The following is a 19634-nucleotide window of genomic DNA, read 5'->3' on the forward strand; positions in this document are numbered from 1 at the left end:
GATTCTTCTGTTAGGCAGGGTCTGTGTAATAGACAATTGTACAGTAATTGTAAAGAGAATGATCAGAGTTGATGGGCAGTGTTTAAAGGTTTAGGTTTTCAGCATACCAAGAAAGTGAGTGTGAAATAAGGTGTTAGTATCAAGTGTCTACAGGAATTTTTTGGATAATCTTTTTTTTGTTTTCAATTACAAAATACTCTTCATAAAAATTTTGGAGAGCAAGTAAAAAAAGAAGTTATCAGTGAGTATGTTTGTTACATTCTTCATACAATGCTTTATAAGGAACATTAAGAGGTACAACAAACTGATGTTTTGTAAATGTTTTTTTTAAAGTTCAGTGCACATTTTCCAAAAGTTTTAGTGTTGTGCCAGTGTTTTTACAAGGGCTAAGCAGAACAATTCAATTAATTGGAGTAGTTTTAGGCCTGTCAGGTTGTCATTCATCTTGAACAAAATAATGAAATGGCTGATATGGAACGTTTTTTAATTAAAGAAAGGTAATTCATGCTTGTCAGCATCACTTTATACAGAATAATTCTTGTTAGATCAATTTGGAATCTTAATTAAACAATTTTTTTGGTGAGGGTTTTGGTTGAAGAATAGATTCTCAAAAGCACTTGGCTTAGTGTTATGCATCTTAATTTTAAAAAAAAAGAAAGTATATTCCAAAAATTTTCTGAAACATTTTTATTCTGAAAATTTATTTATTCTGAAGTATTTCTGGAATTCTAGAGCGTAGAATTCTCGGTTGCTGAGTAATCCTGTGTAATCCAGTTATGATCCATGGGTGTTTTATTCCTATGTTGTTTAATCACTGGTGTTGGTAGGTTGTAAAAAGCTGAGGTTTTTTATTGGGTTGGGAGGCCAAAAAGGGCTGCTGTGTACGGTGTGTTGTGGAGAAAAAGAATCTTGAAGCTGGAGCAGAGAAGTTACATTGTCCCTGAATTTTGAAAAATTACTGAAAGTTTTGGTGGATTTGCTGTGTGGAAAAATCTGTATGATTTTTAAATAGCTGACTTTTGTAATCATTTTTTGAGAAGTGTATGAGCTGTATAATATTTCAACCTGCATAATGCTTAAGCTGTTTTTTACAAAGAAAAACCACTGCATTTCTATACCTGTATGTTTTGAATTCAGATAAAACGGGTTCTGTTGGTGGAGAATCTTTTCCTATTTTACACACTGGGGAATTTGCCTTTGTGAAACGTCACAGCCGTCCCCATGCTGAAGATGGCAGCTTACCTGGCAGCTTACCTTCCAGCATAACAAACTATCAGGAACAAATCCCTGATGGAAGTCCAAGGCAAAGCAAACAGACAAGCAGATTGTTACAAGAGGTGCTGAGGATGATTGCTGAAAACTCGTTTGGTTCAGGTGAGGAAATCCTCTTCCTCGGAGGAGATGTGCAAGTGCTGTTCAGCACATTTTATTTTACTACTATTTATTTGTATGTTATTTTTCCTTACTAAAAAAAACCAACAACCTTAAATCTCTCTCTAGAGGCAGACGTGCCTGAATGTAAAAAGGGGTCTTGAGGGCTGCATTAGTTTGTGGGAGGATAAATCCCTATGCTCAGTGTTGAGTGGCTGCAAGTGCTACACAAACTGATCACCAGAGAGGACAGGTAACTGTTACAGTGATGTGGCACTAAGTGCCAGCAGCAAAGCTAAGATTTGGATTCTTGTCTCTTACCATGCCATTGATTTATAACAAGATGTTTTAGGAGCTTGGGACATTCTTTCTTCTTCCCAATCCAATTTGGGTAAAATGGGCTAATGGAATGCAAATTGTTAATACAGAATTGTAGTCCTATGGATGAGACTGGTAATTTGGTGGCATAAACCTAATTTCCTTAGAAAATCAGCCTGAAAATAGTGACTAGATTTGATACATACATCTCTCTCACAGTTCTCCTTCATTACATCTCAAGAGGCTTTTCTCTCTTTGTTCATCTTTAGTGGTCTCCTTAATCAGTGTTCCAGATGTGATATTCTTCATGTATAGCTAGAGATGGGATTGCAGGCATGATTCTGTTTTGTGTAATCCAAACTATAACTGAAGATTTCAGCTTAATTTTCATAACCCCAAATATTTGCCTGTCATTGTGGCAGATTGTCTTCTCCATCACCAATGTAGCCAAACTAACAACAACAACAAAAAAAAATTGTTTACACAATTATCTGTATGGTTGGATTTGGACTAATCCCTGTTCTTATATTGTCCCTGCTGAGTGGTTTGTTGTTCAGTCTTTTTTTTGTCTTTCAAATTGAACTCTAAAATAATTGCTGCTATTTTACTGCAATTTATGTTGGAGGAAAAAATGCATTCTGGATATTACAGCCTCAATTTTTAAATAAAAGTTAAAGGCAGTGTCATGGCTAGGAGATAAAAATACTAAGGTTCAATGTCAGGAAGGCTGTGATGAAAAATAACCTTGCACTATTATTTTGGAGGGAGGAGAGAAGAATAAAAATCTCTTCTTTTTAAGAATATTAATGTAATAGTCATGAGATGTGAGCATGTTGTATTTTTTAAAAAATAATTTGGTTCATGGCATGAAATTGCTACGCTGTATCCACTGTATTAATATCACAGGAACATTAGTAGCATAGCTCTCCACAGAATTTATATAATGTGAGTATTAAATATTTGAATCTCATCTCATATTTATCCTAAATTGCTACCTGCCACACTGATATCCTTTAGAAAATGAAATAATGTAAGAAAAATACTTAATCTTGATGTAAAAATACCAGGAAGTGGAGAATTTTTAGTAGCTTTTTCCAGGATTTTTTTAATCAATTTATAAAATGAAAAATGTGCTTCCAGGTTCTGAATGTCTGACAGCTTTTTCTAGCCAATGCTTGTTTTTACTTTGAGCTTTGTACTTTTTCTGCTGTGCATTTTTTCTATGAGATACTTTAATACCAAGGGATGGGATTGCCATTTTCATGCTGATTCAGGGAATTTTCTTCAAGGCTTTGCTCATTTTCAGGATCCCCCCTGGCTCCTTAATTTTGCTCCAAAGAGCAGATTTCTGCAGTGTTCTAGCCAGACCACTCAATGCTACTGCATTATCCCATCAAGGAGACAGTTGCCACCTTCTTCTACCTACTCAAACCTTAAAATTCTATTTCCTGTGAACTTGAAGATCTTTGTCACATACTTGTAGTAAAGGGATCAGAAAAGAGTGCTTTGTGCTCTTTAATTTACAATTTTATCTATATTGGAATGGTGGTGTTTAACAGATACAGCAAGAGCCTGAGGTAATTTTTACTATTCCAGTGCTACTGTGTTTGTTTACCATTCTTTCACTTCTATTATTTACAGATTATATTGCAAATGTCTCTGTTCAGTTACCAATCAAAATGCTATAAGTGATCAGGATCAAGCCTGCTTGAAGTTTCTGGAGAATCTGAGTGTTGGGATGAGGGTGGGAAAAGCCACTTGGGAATTTCTTTACCCTTTATTTTAAGATCAGTCAGCATTTACTACATAGTAATGTAGTAAGCAAATTAAGAGTAGGTTAACTTCTCTTTTAATCAAAGTAAATATATTTTAAATGCATTTCATTTCATGTCTTGTATTTTCTCCTGGAATAGTACTGGCGATAGTGGCTGTAAGAAACCTTAGATTATGGGGTTTTTTTCCCCTCCTTTACATGAGTTTCAAAATGTTTCATACTGATTAAGATAAATACCACATCATACAGATACTTCACTAGTGTTGTCTCACAGAAGAAACCTCTCCTCCCCCTTTTTTGGGTTGTAGGAAAAATGAAAAAACTGAACTCCACCTTTTAGAAAGAAACTTGAGTTTCAGTTTATATAAGGTACAAAGTAGTGCTTGGACTCACAAAATGTTACAAGACCTTACCTATGGAGCCTTAGAAGTGCTGAGGATTTGAAACATCTCTTTCTAGCAGCCCTTGAAGAACTGAGAGAAAAAAATACTTAACATCTACTTTTTAATTTCAGTTTGGTGTTTAGCACTTATTTCCAGTACTAATTTTCAAGAAAGAAGACTTATTTAGAGTTGTTTGTTGGCAGTTAACTAATAACCTTAAAAGATCTATCAAACTTGGAAGTTGCTTGTCAGCACTGAATACAGAAATTACATTTTTCTCTTGTTGCTCTGGTACCTCTTTAGCACAGATAATGATCTTATTTTTATGTATAAACATTATTGCAAAGTTTCTGTGTTAGCTAAGTAACTATAAGTGCTATAGCTAAGAAATTCAGTATTTCCTTTTTCTCTGGTCTACTTAGAAAGTCTGCTTTTCCTTGTAATTATTGTGATGGTAAAGGGTAAAATATTCCCCACACAGTTAAATGGCTTAACAGTAAAATAGCAAGGCCATGTCTCATTCTGCATGAATTTCTAGCTCTTCCTCCATGCTCAGCAGAGGATAGTCATGCTAGCTGGAAATTTCAGGAAGGCTGTTCAAGGAAAACCACTGGTTGCCAATTAAATTGGAGATACAGTGGAGCAGAAAATTTGTTGTAGGTGAGAAGAGGGAGCTAAGGATATAGAAGTCAGTGCCCTGGCAGGGAGAACAGCAGCAGTAGAGTATTACTGCCATCTGGTGTTTAAAAGAAGTTGCTAACTTGTATACAAAGTTGCTTTCTGTTCCTTAATGCTTCTGTTGTATTTGTGTTCAGCCCAGTCCCAGAATTCTCAAGCACCTCAAGACTCACCGGTTCTTTCTGCTGAAGTTGGAGAGGTCATTCCAACACATGCTGGACCATCATTCAGATGTGATAATATGGTTAGTCATATAAAAATAACTGTATAACAGTCTTTTTTATTTTGTGATTAAATCTTTCTATCTCATATTGGAGGACTAAGATTGGGTTCAGTGTTCTAGATGCAGCTGTATAACAAGCACCAAACCAGAGAATCACTGCAGTGAATCTCCTGGCTCTGTTCCTGTTCATACAGTGCAGGATCTTGTCCTCTTTGCTGCCAGTGTGCATTGGGGGCTTACACTCAGCTCTCTGTCTGCCAGGAGAGGGTCCTTTTCACAGGGATGATCCCCAGGCAGACCCCAGCCTGGGGTCTGGACTGATGCATAAGGTTCTTTCTAGACTTTGCCTTTGCTCTTGGTGAGTTCAGAAGTATTCCTGTAGGGCCAGCCTCACAAGGTCCTTTAGACATAACCAGTGCCATTTAGTGATCAGATGGTAGAATCATAGAATGGTTCAGGTTGGAAGGGACTTTAAAGCCCATCAAGTTCCAACCCCCCTGCATGGGTTCCATGCATTGAGTTCCAGCCCCCCTACACCTCCCACTGTACCAGGTTCTTCAAGGCCCCATCCAGCCTGGCTTTGAACACTTCCGGGGAGGGGGCAGCCACAACTTCCTTGGGCAACCTGTGCCAGTATCTCACCACCCTCACAGCAAATAATTTCTTCCTCATGTCTAACCTAAATCTCCCCTTTTCAAGTTTTAAACCATTTCCTCTTGTCCTCTTGCTACACACCCATGTAAAAAGCCCTCCCCCAGCTCTCTTGTAGGTTCTCCCACTTTTAGCATTAATCTGAAAACTTGATAAGCATGGTATTGCCCTCTGAGTCGTTGCTCAAGGTGTTAAAGGACAGGTCCTAGGATAGAGCCCTGTGGTATTCCACTTGTTCTTCACCTCCAGGTAGTGTGTAACCCTTTATTCTCTGTGCTTTGAGCCCAATTTTCCAGGCAGTTTTACTGCTCACCTCAGCCATTCATCCAGGCTATGATGTCCAAACTGGGATACAAGAATGTTGTGAGAGACAGTGTCAAAAGCCTTCCAAAATCAACACCTGTGATATCCCTTGCTTTTCTCTTCCCTAAAGATCCCATAGTTATCCCAGGAGATAAAAATAGCATTTAAAAATGCTACGTATAATGTGTGTATATATAGTTAATTTCAGTGTACAAATTTTATATGTGTATCTTTATAAGGTAGTGTATAATGAAAAATGTAGAGAAGGTTTTTTTAGATTTTGCCTTTTATTTTCTTAGTGCAAGTTTGAATTCAGAGTTTGAGAAGAAATGTTTGAATCTAATTCTTCAAACTTTGGAAGTACAAGAACCCTTGTTTTGTGTCTTTGAAGAGTTTATCTTAGAATTAAGGATTACAATATTTTAGGATATTTTAGAATATATTTAGTTTGATTTTGCAGAAATAACTTAAGCCAGCCTTCTGTATGCAAATGGGTTAGTATTACAAGAACAAAAACTCCTGAGTTTATGTTGTGTTGCTTCTATGTTCCTCTGAGATCTACAATTCTACTGAAGTGGGTCTGTGATGAGAAATAGCCAAATCTGACCACCAGAAGATAAAATAATCTTCCAGGTGTCATGATTTGTATTCAGTTCTGAGAGGCTTTATAACTGTGTCTGTGTGTGTGTCTGTGTGTCTGTGTGTGTGTGTGTGAGCTGAAGGGGGGGGGGGGCTGGGGAGGGAATTGTCTGGGTGTTGGTGTGAATGTTTTGTACTGAGCAGTGATGAATTTGTGTTTGCCTGACTGTGCTAAACATGAAGGCTTCTACACTTGAACTGAGCTCAGAATAAGATGTGTGATTTTTCAGGCTTTAATTATGAAGATTTGAATATATGGTACTAAGTATGATACTTCATCCTAGGAAATACTTTCTAAAGCAGAATCCATGAACTCAGGTTCAGAGGCTTTTGTGGAAGGAATACCCTGTGACTCATCTTCAACAATTTCCACTGGAAGTTTTTTGACTAGTGAAACATTGGATGCAAGCCCTGTTGGTACTGGTAAGCTTCTGGGTTTTGTTTGTGTTCTTGTAAAAGGAAAATTGAATTATCTTTATTTTATAGTAGAGTGGGACTAACTCACTTGACATACATTCTTCTGAAGTAAGCTCATGGGGAACTTATGAATGATTTATGTCTTAGAGTTGAGTATTACTAGACTACATGATTTTTAAACTTTCATAATTTAATTTTATAACACATCAGCTTTGACAAAGTATACTTTGAGTTTCATTAAGCAACAGTAACACTGATAGCTTTTAAGTGGCAAAATTTACCAAAAAAAGATTCATCCTTTCATGGTACACTGATAAAAAGGTTTCTAGTCAATATATACCATAGATTGTTACAGAGGTACAATTGTCTTGCTGTTAAAAGAATTATCTTAACTCTATCTGATTGTCACCATAGGAGTTCTTAACTTCTGTGTGAAAATGTAATTTGAATGTTATATTGACTTTCAATAAATAATATTTCAAGAAATAATAAATATGGCATTGCTCCTCTTTATACTGCCATTATGACTTGTGAGTGTGGGGAATGAATTTGAAAGTTATTACATAGTAACTTGTTGATTTATTTACTATAAGACTTAATATTGTGTTAATCTGACACATATCTGATCTCATAAATAACCATATGTGCATGGGAGTTATTCGGTGTTTGTAAATCTCTTTTTTGACTTTGTGAGCTACTGAAATCTTAGGCTGTGTTTTAACCCAGATACTCTAAACTGGATAGTGTTATTCTGAATGATAAAGGTTATAAATCATGTGACAAACTGTGTTTTATTGATGAAAGAAAGGTAAAGCACATTCTAGGATCAGATGCTTGTAGCTTTGCATTTGTTTTTTAGTTGTTGTTTTGGTTGCTCACTACATGAGTAAATTTTTCAGGTCTGGCTGTGTAGGCTCAATGCTTAATATTGACCTTTTCTGATAGCTTTGTGCAATTCTTCTCTAAGCATGATGACAAAGAGGAGTTAGTGCACTAGTAATGATTTTTGTTTCTTTGATTCCCTCAGATTCCCTGTATTGGTGTTAAGCAATTTCTGTTTAAACATGAGTGGAACTACTGCCCAATGTTGTAAAGATATTTGAGATCGTTTAAAAGATTGACAGATTTATGTAATAGGAAGTAAAAATATGTTAGCTGGTATAAAATAGCAGTATTAATTCTTTATTTCAAAAGTCTATAAACTCTTAAAAGTGCTAAGCTGTACTAACAGCTACTAAGTATTAGACATCAACTTGAATGTGCTGAAATTGGTTCTAAGGTTTGTGGGAGCATTGACAGGAGACAAAGAAACAAAACCTCAGAGCTTTTTAAAATATATCAGGATATTAAGGAAGGTCTTTTCAGATGACTTCATGTAAGTAGTTATATGCAAAACTGAACATTTAGATTTTACTATTTCAGGATTGTCTTCTGATAATACAGATGATCAAAGACTGGGAGAAACAGGAAGCCACCCTTGGAACTCCTTGCTGCCTTTTACCTTGCAGCAAAGGCAAGAGAATTTATCTGTAGCATCTGGAAGTCAGTTGCCTCAAAAAGAGAGATACCTTTATAGAGGAAGTCAGATACAGCAGATCTTGGGGAACTCTGCCAGAGATTTGAACTCCTACTCAGAGGATAATACACCTTTCCAAGGTATTTGCCATTTTAAAGCATTTTTGTGCTGTGCTCTCCTCATACAGAATGAGGAGTTAATTCTGTGTTTTGTGTAACTTTGTATTATTTATATTCAGCTTACCTTTTAAAGTCAGTTAAGGATTCTTCATGTGGGAACTTTGTTTTGATGTTCTTTATGCTTTGGGTTAAGTTCTAGGATTCTATGTTCACATAGCATAGTTTAGGGCAAAAGAATAAAAAGACAGCCTGGTCAGCTATCTGTCTGGTCACAGTTCTGTGCAGCTACTGCTACCATGGCTGGGCTGTTTGTTATCCACACCAATTTTATTACTTGTTTATGTACAACTTTAATGTATGGTCATGTTGTTGATGAAACACTGATTAACAGCCTGGTGGGAGTTCTGTGCTTTCTGGAGAACAGAAAATAAGAACATCTTTATTAGCTATCCAAAATACAAACATCTTTATTAGCTATCATTAAGGTAATGCTAGTATTTTAATTTGAATTGCTTCTTCCTGGAATGTTTGAGAACCTAAAATCAGAGTTATAGATTAATCTAGACCTTGGAAGGATTTGTAATTATCTGGTTCAAATTCTCCTTCCTGCTCAAAGCAGAGCCAACTTGGACCAGGTTGCTAAATCTCTGACTCCAAAGTCAGAGATTCCAACCCTCAGGGCAACCTCCTAACAACTTTCATACTTTACTCTCTTATTTTTTTAAAAATTTTATCCAGTGAAGATTTCCCATGTCCAATCTTGTGTCCATCATCTTTTCTTTCACTGAGCATATTTAAGAAGGCTGACTGCATCTTCTCTGTACTGCCTCTAAACTGTAGATATTTCTGTGGCCCTCCCCACACCCCCCCAAGCCTTCTCTAAAGATTGAACAAACTCAGTTTTTAGCTTCTCCCTGAACATCATGTGCTTCATCCTTCCTCTACTCATCCTTGTGGCTCCTCACTGGACTTGCTGTGCTCTGTTTTGTACTGGGACACACACACTGCTTCTGATGCAGTCTCAAAAGTGCTGAACCAAAGAGCTTATGGATTTTCATTAAAAAAAAGCTTCAGTGGAGCTCTATCCTGCTTTCTGTGCTGCTTTTCTGTACTTCCATTGGTTAAGATTGAAAGAACTGGATGCTGTAAAGATTTCTTTTTTCACTTTTTTCTTTGTTTTATTGCAAGCTAGTATTTGTATGAATTCTATTATTAGTATTGAACTCCATATGCTTTTACTGCATATAGAAGCATGACATGATATATCCACTGTTTGGTTTTTTTTTGATGAGAGTGGTTTTGTTTGTTTTTAAAATGACCTCTCTTCTTAGTTCTAGCAGCTGAACTTGATTTTCCTGAAGTGGAGAGACCTTTTTTGAACTTCCATCACCAGCTCTTTCAGCCTTTGGAACCCAGTCTTGACTCTGATAGTTCATCATCCTGTTCTCAATACAGAATCTCCCAAGACAGCAGAGAATTTAGCAAGGTACAACAGGAACACTGATAGAAGAACTGCTTTGGCTTAAGACTTCTGTAAGATTTAAATGTAGGAAATACTTTGGCTTAAGATTTGTATAGCAATTAAATGTATAATCCCTACATTTTCTTCTATTTAGAAGAAGCACGACAGTTTTTTATATATGTAAAACTGGAAGCATTTTTGCTGGTTGAAGCAGAAATGTGGTCCAAAAATCAAATATGACCTTTAACTTTTTATCATTCATGTTTCTGAGAAAATTAATGTTAAATTGGGATTTATTTATTTTTCTTTCTCTAGGCTTCAAAATTTTCATCTAAAAGTCAAGACAGGTCTGAGTTTCTAGAAATGGGGAACTCCAGTTTGAATACAGAAAGAAGCAGTCTGCCTTCTGGTCTTGAAACAAATGGGCCAAACAACATTAGTTCAGAAGAGCAGTCTGTTAAAGGCAATGACACTCCAGGTGTGTATGGTGTAGCCAGATCAATGCTTTCACAATCAGCCTATTGGCAGTTTGTAAATGCCAACCCCTAAGATGGGAGTTTTCTGTGTTGCATCTGGGAAGGAACTCTTCACCTCTCTATTAATTAGTCTTACTTTGAAATGTCTTCACTCTGCTGCTGCTCTCACACACTGTCATCTCCACCACCTTTAATGGGCAGAATTCCTAAATTTTGTGAAGTTTGTGAAGTCCCTTCCAGTTTCTACTTTAATACAAGAACAGACCTGCCATACAAGATCTAAAGTTACTCAGTACTTGTGCAGTAATTATGATGATAGTCAAGAAATAATCAATGCTGGCTGAAACAGTTGACTCTTTCAAATATTTGTTCATGCATTTGTATAATTTAAGTTTGAGGAAATTAAGGCATATCCAGAAATTGATTTAAATTTGTTGAGGTATATGTTAGAATCTCTCTGATCTTACTCATTTGTCTTTTATACATTGTGTCCTTCAAGAAACCACTGGATTTTCCTTTCCCACTGCTATGTCATACCAACAGTCATGTACTGCATGCTCTGATATTTGGTCTGATTATGGAATTGTTTTATCTGTCTACAAAATAAAAGGCATGAGGGAACAGAGAGAAAGGAATGAACCTGTAGGTAAAAACAAAGTAATTAATTTAGCAGATTAAATGTTTGTTTCTACAGCAGCATTAACTGCAGCTCGTAGCAGGAAAAGTATTTTTTTAATATTAATATCAAATTAACTTGATATACAGCTAGAAGTAATCTATTTCCCAAAATCTTATTTATCTAGAATCAGGTGCTTCAGTATTTTAAGTACTAGATGTATTTATAATGTAAATGTTCCTGGTTAGTGCTCTTTTTGGAAACACACACTACTGATATTTAAAGATGCAAGCAACTACTCTGTGTCTATTACACTTCCCTTTTTCTTCAGCTGGCAAATGCTGGTGGAAAAAAAAATAAGCCTCCTGTGGAATTTATTAAATTTTTATTACACTTTTAGATGATCCATGGTCACAGCAAATAGGATTTAGGTTTTCCCTTTGTGCTTTAACTGTAACTGTTAATGTCCCCACCTCTTAAGAGTTTTTTATAATCCCAAACCTATTTTTTTATGCTTTATAAGGGGGGAAATTAACAAAAGCAACAGGTTAAGCAAGTGAAAACTATTCTGTCATTTCAAGGTAGGTTTATGTAAATCTGTCATTTGGAAAATTTTCTGTTGATGTTGCAGTGCAATTCTCCACATTCATAAACAACTATTTATCAGAAGACAATATTCTTTATGCATGTAAAACTATATATTTTTAAGTGTCAAAAACATGCAAAAAGATCTTTAAAGGAAACCATTAAATAATTACTTGGTATATTCCTGTGCATATAAAAAGTGTATTGATAGTATGATGCTGTGGTCTCTGTAACCCAGCTTATCAAACATAATTAAAAAGACATAGTTAAATAGTGCAGTTTTTTTAAAAATAGAGCACCCTGGTGTGTGTTTGGTATATGCTGTACTGCTGAAATGCCTCCTTAGTACTTAAAATGTTGATAACCCAGTCTTTCTCTTTTCCCAGCCTCTTCTGGAAAACAAATAATATCTTGGTTTGTATGTGTAGAGCCTAATTATCTAACAAAGATAATTTAGGGTGCAATAGTGTAACTTACAAGAACAGCAATTATTCCAATTTGGATGTTTTCCTCTTCTCTGAAGAGTTTCTGCCCATGTTTTGGTGTTTTGGATTGTCATCTTACTGCTTTAGAGACTTTGGAGCCCCAAAGGTCTTCCATTTAGAGAATAAAAATTGTAAAATCCATTGGTTTTTGGTTTTTTGTTTTTTTTCAATGCAGTTAGACAGCACCACCACAAACTCTGTCTGTAAGCATATTATAAGAAACAAGAAGTGTTTTTTCTTGGGGGAGTTTGTGTACTGTGAAGAAATAATTTTATGTATAATAATTATTATTTTATAATTTATGTTATGAAACTTAAGCAGCCTTTTTTTAGACAAAATGTTTATTCTTGTTTGCAAGCCTTATTATTATCCATTACTGAGAAGTCTCATTATGGAGGGACTTTAGATAAAGTTGGGATTCTGTTGTGTTAGCTCTTAGAATTTTGACTGTTCATAATTTTTGAAACAGAATCTGAAGAATCTTTTCACTCACTGCAATTAGAATCCACTCTGAGTGATCACTGTCAGAATGCTGATCAGCCACTGGAGCTTCACACCATGTTAGAGAGGGCTTCTGAACAAACTCCTGGAATTAAAAAATGGGGCAATGAGAACTCTATTTCACCTGTCAGAGAATATGAAGAACTGACAAGAAATATGGAGTGTATAAATCTCCAGGACTCAGTGGAAGATTTGCGACACGAAAGTCTGAATTCACTGGAAGAGCAAAAATCATTTTATCAGCTAAATACCACACCAGGTACAGTGGATGAAACTTCCCCTCAACACTTAATACAAGAGACTGTGTCTTCTGAAAAATTAGGTGTAGAGCCATTTGATAAGAAGTATGTGAAGTTTCCTGAAAAACTTCATTTAAGTGAAGCAAATAAAGCCATGGAAGTGGATTCTCAGTGCAACACAAATATAAAGGAGTCAGATCAAGGTTTTCCAGAAGTAAAAAAATCTTTGAGGTGTCCCAGAGAAACCAACTTGGCAAACCCAGACATCCATTTACAGGCTGTCATACCAGAGAATGGTTCTCTCCTGGAAAAACATGATAAACATTCTAATTCTGGGTCCAGAAGGTTATGTCGTATTCCAGTCTGGGTAAGTAAAATTAATTTCCCAAAAGCATTTATTTGTACAGGCTTTCATGTTGGTTTGGTTTTGGTTTGTTTGTTGGTGCTTTGGTGTTTGGTTTCTTTTGTTTGTTTGTTAGTTTTTGCACTGAGTTATCTTAGACATTTAATATGTGAAATCAACATTTGCCAAGGTTTTAGAATTCTAGTTTGACTTGCATGTTTTTTGGACTTCTGCCCTACTAATTTCAGATCAAAGCACTGAAATAATGAGCAGTAAGTAGCTAAAGTGAGCTGGTGTTCCCATGATTGTTGGGAACAACCTCTGGTGTCCCTCTTGCATTTCCCTACTCTTAGCATTGGTTGGTAGAGCATGTGGTTCTACAAGACCCAATCACTTGGCTGAGCAGCCCCTCTCTCCATTTAGAAGCCTGAAGGAGGTAAATAATCAAAGCATAAGCAAACTTATGGAAATAGCTTGGTGTGGCTTTAAAAAAAAAAAAGTTTGCCCTAGAATTAAGTACTGTAAACTTGAGGTGGGCTTTTTTGTTGTTTGGATGTATTGGGTTATTGGTTTGGATTTTTTAACACTGGTATATAAAATATTTTGCATTGAACTTGAATTTTGGGGTTTGCATTCACCAAAACCTCATGCAAAGTGATCTTTCTGTATTTCACTCACTGCCTGAGGGCAGATGTTCTTTCTTGTGCAAGTTGAATGAGCCTTTTCTTTCTGACAAGCTGTTGGTATTGCTAGAAACAGTGCTTTTATTTTTTATTCTTGTCTTTTTTACACTGTCTTGAATAATTTATTTTGCAGGAGACTGAGTCAGGGCATGGTATTATGGAAGAACCTGAACTCACTCTGATAAGCTCAAATGACATCAGTATTGCAGAATCAGACATTGAACATAACCAAGAGAAAATTAAAGAGGATAAAATCCATAACTCAACATGTGTGGATCAGTCTGAATTTAATGCTTTTCCTGAGGTGAGTCTGTTTTCTAATGTAATTTTGATTTTAGCTTAGTCTTAATCATAACAAGGAGAGGCCCCACTGTAGCAGTTAATCCACTGCAAAATGAGACAAAGTTAGGGTTATCTGAACTTAGAAATTGCTTGGATTCATCTTGGCTTGATGTTATGTTTTCCAGACAGATATTATAGATCTTAAAATTGAGCTATTCCTTGGAGTCACTACCTTGTCATAGAGTTTGGGAAGAATTTTTGCTGAGAAACAACCATCTTGCTTGGTGTTTGCAAGACTAAATTTAGTCCCACTAGTTGGAGACTTGAATGAGAGGAGGGAGAGAAACAAAACAAAAGCTACAAACTAAGCAGGATAAAAAGGAAAAATCCCTTATCTGGTGAAGAGAGCAGCTATACCAGACATCACAGCAGTCTGAGTTAAGGAGAAAATAAAATACAATCAGCTTGTCATGCAGCCATGCACTGCTGCCTGTGGTCTGCTCCTCTCTTCTTATGGGAATCAAAGGCCATAAATTGTAGCAGGACTGGGTTGTAGTGAGGGAATAGTTTGGGTGCAGAAGCAGTAACAGAACCAAGTAATGTGTGTGTCTGTTAGGTGGACAGATGAGATTAAATAGTGTTGCAGTTGCAGGAGGCACTTAGAGAAGATCCTGAGAGTGCCTGGGGATGGGTATTTATCAAGATGTTGCCATGGGGGTAAGGTGGAGTTTGGCAGGTGGAGGCTGTACTTCCCCAGCTGAAAATGGGGGCAGGAAACCCAGCAGTAGTGAGTGACTGGTGAGTAGGGAGAACTAGAGAGAAGAGGAGGAAAGAAAACCACAATGCTGGCATGAAATTATGTAGCACTGTATTAACAATTGAAATCTGGTGGACAGAGAGTCTTTAATGGATTTTTTTTATTAGTGGTTTTAGAAAGTAGTTTTTTAATACTTTTAATACTTACTACTAAGATCCATTTTTGATGTTTTTGCATCTGCTATAAAGGTGAAAGAGTATGTCTTGTATTTGCATCAGGTCTATGCTAGTGGTACAGTACTACCACTTCACTCAAAATTGTGGTATATTTTAAGCATTTCCAATCACTGATTCCTTTTGAAACAGGTGAGAGAGTTTTTACCACTAGCTCCAGATGTAGATAATTCAGTGTTTGTAAGGCCTGATGGTTCATCCAAAGCCCTGAATCCCAATGACAGTCACTTTCCATCACATCAGACTGCAGGTAATTATCAGTAACTTCAATATACTCAAGCTGAGATAGAGAAGGTCTTTATAGTACTAAAATAATTAATAAAATGCACCTCTCCTTTGGAAAACATAGAGCTTCTTTTACTTCAGTAAATGCATCTTGCTGTCCAGGTTTGGTTTGCAGAACATTTGACCCATGCTCAGTATGTGTCAAGCAGTGACTTGCCTCTTCCTATGCCAGGCCATCTTTCATGGAAGTCTCTAATATCCACAGTGCCCTGGGTTTTGTGTTGTAGCTCACTTTATTTTGAAAAGGACTGTGGTGCCTGTCATAGTTTATGCACCTTCACTTGCTGTTTATTTCCTGTTGGTTTCCTAGCCAAAGGATGCCATCTTTTTCTATTCTGATGAGAGTGTGGAGCATCAGTAAAATATTGAAATACTTTTTTTGTCCAAGATAAGCAGCAGTAACCTGAAAGACAGATATTAACCATGTTAGGGACTTATTAGGTCTTTGATATGTTTGAGGCATTAAGATGCTTTTGATACAGTATTTGTCAAGCAAGACCTGCTTACAGTTATTAGATTCCATAGGTCTGAACTGGTGCTTGTTTTGCAAGATTATTCATCATTCACAGTGTCATTCTCCTAAGTGCAATTTGAAAAAGTAGTCAAGCTTAGCACTTTGGGAGAAATACTTTGAAATGCATGACTTAATAGAGGTTGTATTATTCATTGCTAAAAGTGAAAATCACAAAATTATGAGTTAGAAGGGACCTCTAGAGATCATCCAGTCCCACTCTCCCACTAAAGCAGGATCCCCTAGTGCACATTACCCAGGACTGCATCCAGGTGTTTTTTTAATAACTCTAGAGAAGGGGACTCCACAACCTCCCTGAGCAGCCTGTTCAGTGCCTTGTCACCCCCCCAGTAAAGTTTTTTTTCTTATGTTTAAATGGAACTTCCTATGTTCCAGCTTATGCCCACTGCCCCTCATCCTGTCACTGAGTAGAGTCCAGCTCCATCCTCCTTGCACCTACTCTATAGATACTTTAATAAGGTCTCCCCTCAGTCTTGTCTTCTCCAGGCTAAAGAATCCCAGTTTTCTCAGCCTTTCCTCAGGAGAGATGCTCCAATCCACCACTCATCTTCATCACCCTCCCCTGGACTCTCTCTGTCTCTCTTGAACTGGGGAGCCCAGAACTGGATGCAGTATTCCAGCTGTGGTGTCACCAGGGCAGAGCAGAGGGGGGGTGAATGACTTCCCTTGACCTACTGCCCATACTCTTCTTTGTGTGACCCAGGGTTCTGTTGCCCTTCTTGGCACTAAGGGCACACTGCAGGCTCATGGATAATTTATATGCACTCCCAGGTCCTTCTCTGAACTGGTTTCCAGCAGGTCCACCCCTAATCTATACTGGTGCTTGGGCTTCTTCCTTCCCAGGGGCAGGACCCAGAAGTGCTCAGACTTTTTATTTTCTTACACAGTGATGCTGCTGGAGTTTGCAGCTACACCAGGAAGTTTGCAAGAATCTTTTTTGAAAAGAAAAAAGAACTTCATCCAGAAGTCTCTGAGAAGAGTAGAAGAAATAAAAAATAGAGAGAGAAAAAATGATAAGCCAGAAGCCAGGCAGCTTCAAATAATAAAGTCTGAGAAGTTAAGCAGGCAAAAGGAATCTTCAGTTATCTCTGGTAGGTTTATCTGGGGACAGGGATAGGCATGCTTTTAGTTGCTGTTTTATATCCAAAGAATGGATTTCACATTTGTTGCCTTTTTGCTGTTGTAGAGGGGGATCATCTTTGTTTTCTCAGGGATGCAGGGAGGTTTTTTCCCCCTGCTGTCTGGCTACTTCTTCAGTTGTTATAAAGGCCCTTATGGATTGTCTCTGTGCTTTTTCCATCTGCTCACACATTTATAGTTATAAGGTGTCTCTGCAAATAATAGTTGCTTATTATAAAGAAGCAAACTGATGCATCTCTAATGTCTGTTATGGGGAGCTGGAAGTTGGCTGTTGAGAAGCATTATCAGGCTTAAAGTACAGGCATCACCTGAAAATGGGGAACTGTGAAAATCTATTTATTATGCAAGATGTCATCTCCATTGTGTCCATCCTGATGGCTTCTTGCCACTTAAAAATCTTTGAGAACCTATCATGCTTTTGAGTTGGCTTGGCTGGAGATTTAAATGTAATACATTTGGCTTTGTTTGTATTTTGTTGTTGTTGTTGTTAGGGAAAAAGAGTGCAGTTGCCCCAAAGTTGAAGAAAGTAGGAGAAGTACAAGTGTCTTCACCAGAGAACAGGAAGTCTGGAGAAACTGGAAGGCACCAGTGTGCTTCAAGGTATTGCATGAACACAAGTGGGACAAGTTTGGATTTAAAAAAACCAGAGGTAGTTCACATGTGTCTTGTGAAAGCCACAGGGCAGTCAGAGCAGTTTGTGATCTTCCTGGGTTTCCCAGCAAAACAATTTAGAGAGAGAAACCAAAGAGGTGCCTGTGGGGAATGTCCCTGTAGAGCTGGCAGTGGGACATGGCTGGCAGGCTGCTCACCTCATGGTACTGCAGCTGTGCCAGGTAATGCTTGGAACCAGGTTCAGCTGAAAGCAGAGATCACAATGGCACTTGGGCCCTTACAAACAGTAACATGCAGCAAGTACAGCTCCTCAACAGGTGTTGGTTGGGTGCAGCCAAACAGGAATTTAAAGTGATTTGAGATTACTTGAGAGCAGAATTAGGTTTTCCATTCTTCATTTCCAGTGAGACAGTATAAAGCTTGATAAATTTGTCACTTTCTTCCTGACATGACACAATTTATTTTTTTTTTACAGACTTAATAATCAACCTGCAGAAGTAAAAGTAAGAAAGGAAAAAAAAACAAGGCAAGAAACTTCTGATAGAAACAGAGAAAAGGCTAAAGAGTTTCAAAAGGTAATAGATGTCACAGTGTCATCCTACCTGGCTGGTTCTCATCATTTCCCCAAGCTTCTAAGTAAACTGTTGTGGTGTTTGTGAAATTGGAACAGAGACCATCAAACCAGTCTGGAGTTTCAGTGATGCTACTGTAAGAATTTCCGTGTCAACCCTTAGGACCGAGATGAAATTTTCTCTAAAAAGCAGGTCTGCCTCAGGCTCTGTTTTTCTTGTGATGTGGCTGTGCAAAAATGGTTGTTGGGAGACTCCCAACTCCTAGATCTACTTGGCAAAGTAATGGTAGGGTCTAGTAGTCCAAATTTGGCTGAATTTCTATTATAAGGCAATTTGGGGGGGTGTTGGCTTTGTTGGCTGCTTTAGGTTAAGATTCTGCCTCAGTGAGCACACCTGAACTTAGAAGTTTAAAGAATTCTGCCTGGCTTTGCCTGCAGTTGCTCCAGGCTAGAGGGGTTGAACAAGAGGACTGGAGCTGTGAATTGCATCCCCTCAAACAACTGCAAGGAAGGAAATGCCTGATAATCCCAATGGGCCAAGACTCCTGCTGGGGGATTTAGCACTGACCACCTCCTCTTTTTTTTTTTGTGAATTGCTACTCCTGTTATCTTGTTTTAAAAATGTCATAATTAACAAAAATTTAAGAGAAATAAGCCCATCATCCTCTGAAGTCTGAGGGTTTTTTGAGCACTAATTGACTCATTGTAGAGACTTGCACTCTCTGAAACTGATCCCCAGGTTATACCCAAATAGCACCCCCTGCCTCACTGTAGTTTGTGGTGCAGCCACTTAAGTTGCACTTCTGTGATCTCATGGCTTATTTGCAGAAAATGCTGGAGAAACTACGAGCAAAGAAGCCGTGGAAAGCACCGTGATTGGCAGAAAACCTTAACCAAACCAGTACTGTCCTGGTACAATCTAAGAGACTATGGACTAACCATTAAATCCATTGTGGAGCCACTATGAAACCTCAGCTTTTAGCCACAAGTGCCAGTACCACCCATGCTGTGCTGTGCTCACTACAGCAGCCTGACCATGGTTTGTATTGGGATCAAGCAGACTGACACTGGGAGCCTTCGGTGATGTGCACTGTTTTAAAGGGAGACACTAACTCTTGTAATATACATGTATAAAACTTCCCAATAAATGTTTTAAGATTACTTCAAATCCACAGGATGCAGACATTTTTTTCTCTAAAGCTGAATTCAAGATTAGAGTGTGAGTTCCTGCAGTCAAGAGGCAGGTACAGCTTAAAAGACCTTGTACTGTTATATCCAAGTTTCTTGAGCCAAGTTACATCATCAGGACAGGACAAATTCAAAACTTCTGCTATAAATGGAAATAGTCCTGCTACTCCACCCACTGATAACCAAATTCATTGCATCTGGTCACATTTAAAAGGTAGTGAAATTGTAGTTTATTTTTGAGCAATTAACTGT

The 19634-nt window shown here is 37.5% G+C and overlaps 1 protein-coding gene, 1 long non-coding RNA gene and 1 other non-coding gene across 6 annotated transcripts in view; 2 read left to right on the forward strand and 1 right to left on the reverse strand.

Moving 5' to 3' along the window:
* CEP295 (centrosomal protein 295) overlaps positions 1–19350 on the forward strand; it is a 39324-nt gene extending 19974 nt beyond the window's left edge. The window contains exons 17-29 of one of the 4 annotated variants that reach the window (XM_071733722.1): positions 1138–1374; positions 4662–4768; positions 6625–6763; positions 8180–8413; positions 9724–9878; positions 10170–10332; positions 12486–13123; positions 13916–14086; positions 15187–15304; positions 16759–16962; positions 17503–17611; positions 18099–18198; positions 19023–19350. In XM_071733722.1, coding sequence (XP_071589823.1) covers positions 1138–1374; positions 4662–4768; positions 6625–6763; positions 8180–8413; positions 9724–9878; positions 10170–10332; positions 12486–13123; positions 13916–14086; positions 15187–15304; positions 16759–16962; positions 17503–17611; positions 18099–18198; positions 19023–19070 — 2423 coding nt within the window. In that variant the 3' untranslated portion in view covers positions 19071–19350. Of the gene's footprint in view, positions 1–1137; positions 1375–4661; positions 4769–6624; positions 6764–8179; positions 8414–9723; positions 9879–10169; positions 10333–12485; positions 13124–13915; positions 14087–15186; positions 15305–16758; positions 16964–17502; positions 17612–18098; positions 18199–19022 lie in introns of those variants that run through there. The other 3 variants (XM_071733732.1, XR_011723931.1, XM_071733746.1) reach the window with 3 other exon arrangements.
* LOC139791857 (small nucleolar RNA U2-19) lies at positions 6279–6362 on the forward strand. The gene has a single exon (XR_011724067.1). It is a non-coding gene; the product is annotated as a small nucleolar RNA U2-19 (small nucleolar RNA).
* Positions 15554–16178, reverse strand: LOC139791473 (uncharacterized). Its single transcript, XR_011723933.1, has 2 exons — positions 15847–16178; positions 15554–15742 (listed from the first exon to the last, which is right to left on the reverse strand). It is a non-coding gene; the product is annotated as an uncharacterized lncRNA (long non-coding RNA).
* Positions 19351–19634: the final 284 nt, after the last annotated feature.

The sequence above is a fragment of the Heliangelus exortis genome, chromosome 1, assembly GCF_036169615.1.
Source record: "Heliangelus exortis chromosome 1, bHelExo1.hap1, whole genome shotgun sequence".
Lineage (NCBI taxonomy): Eukaryota > Metazoa > Chordata > Aves > Apodiformes > Trochilidae > Heliangelus > Heliangelus exortis.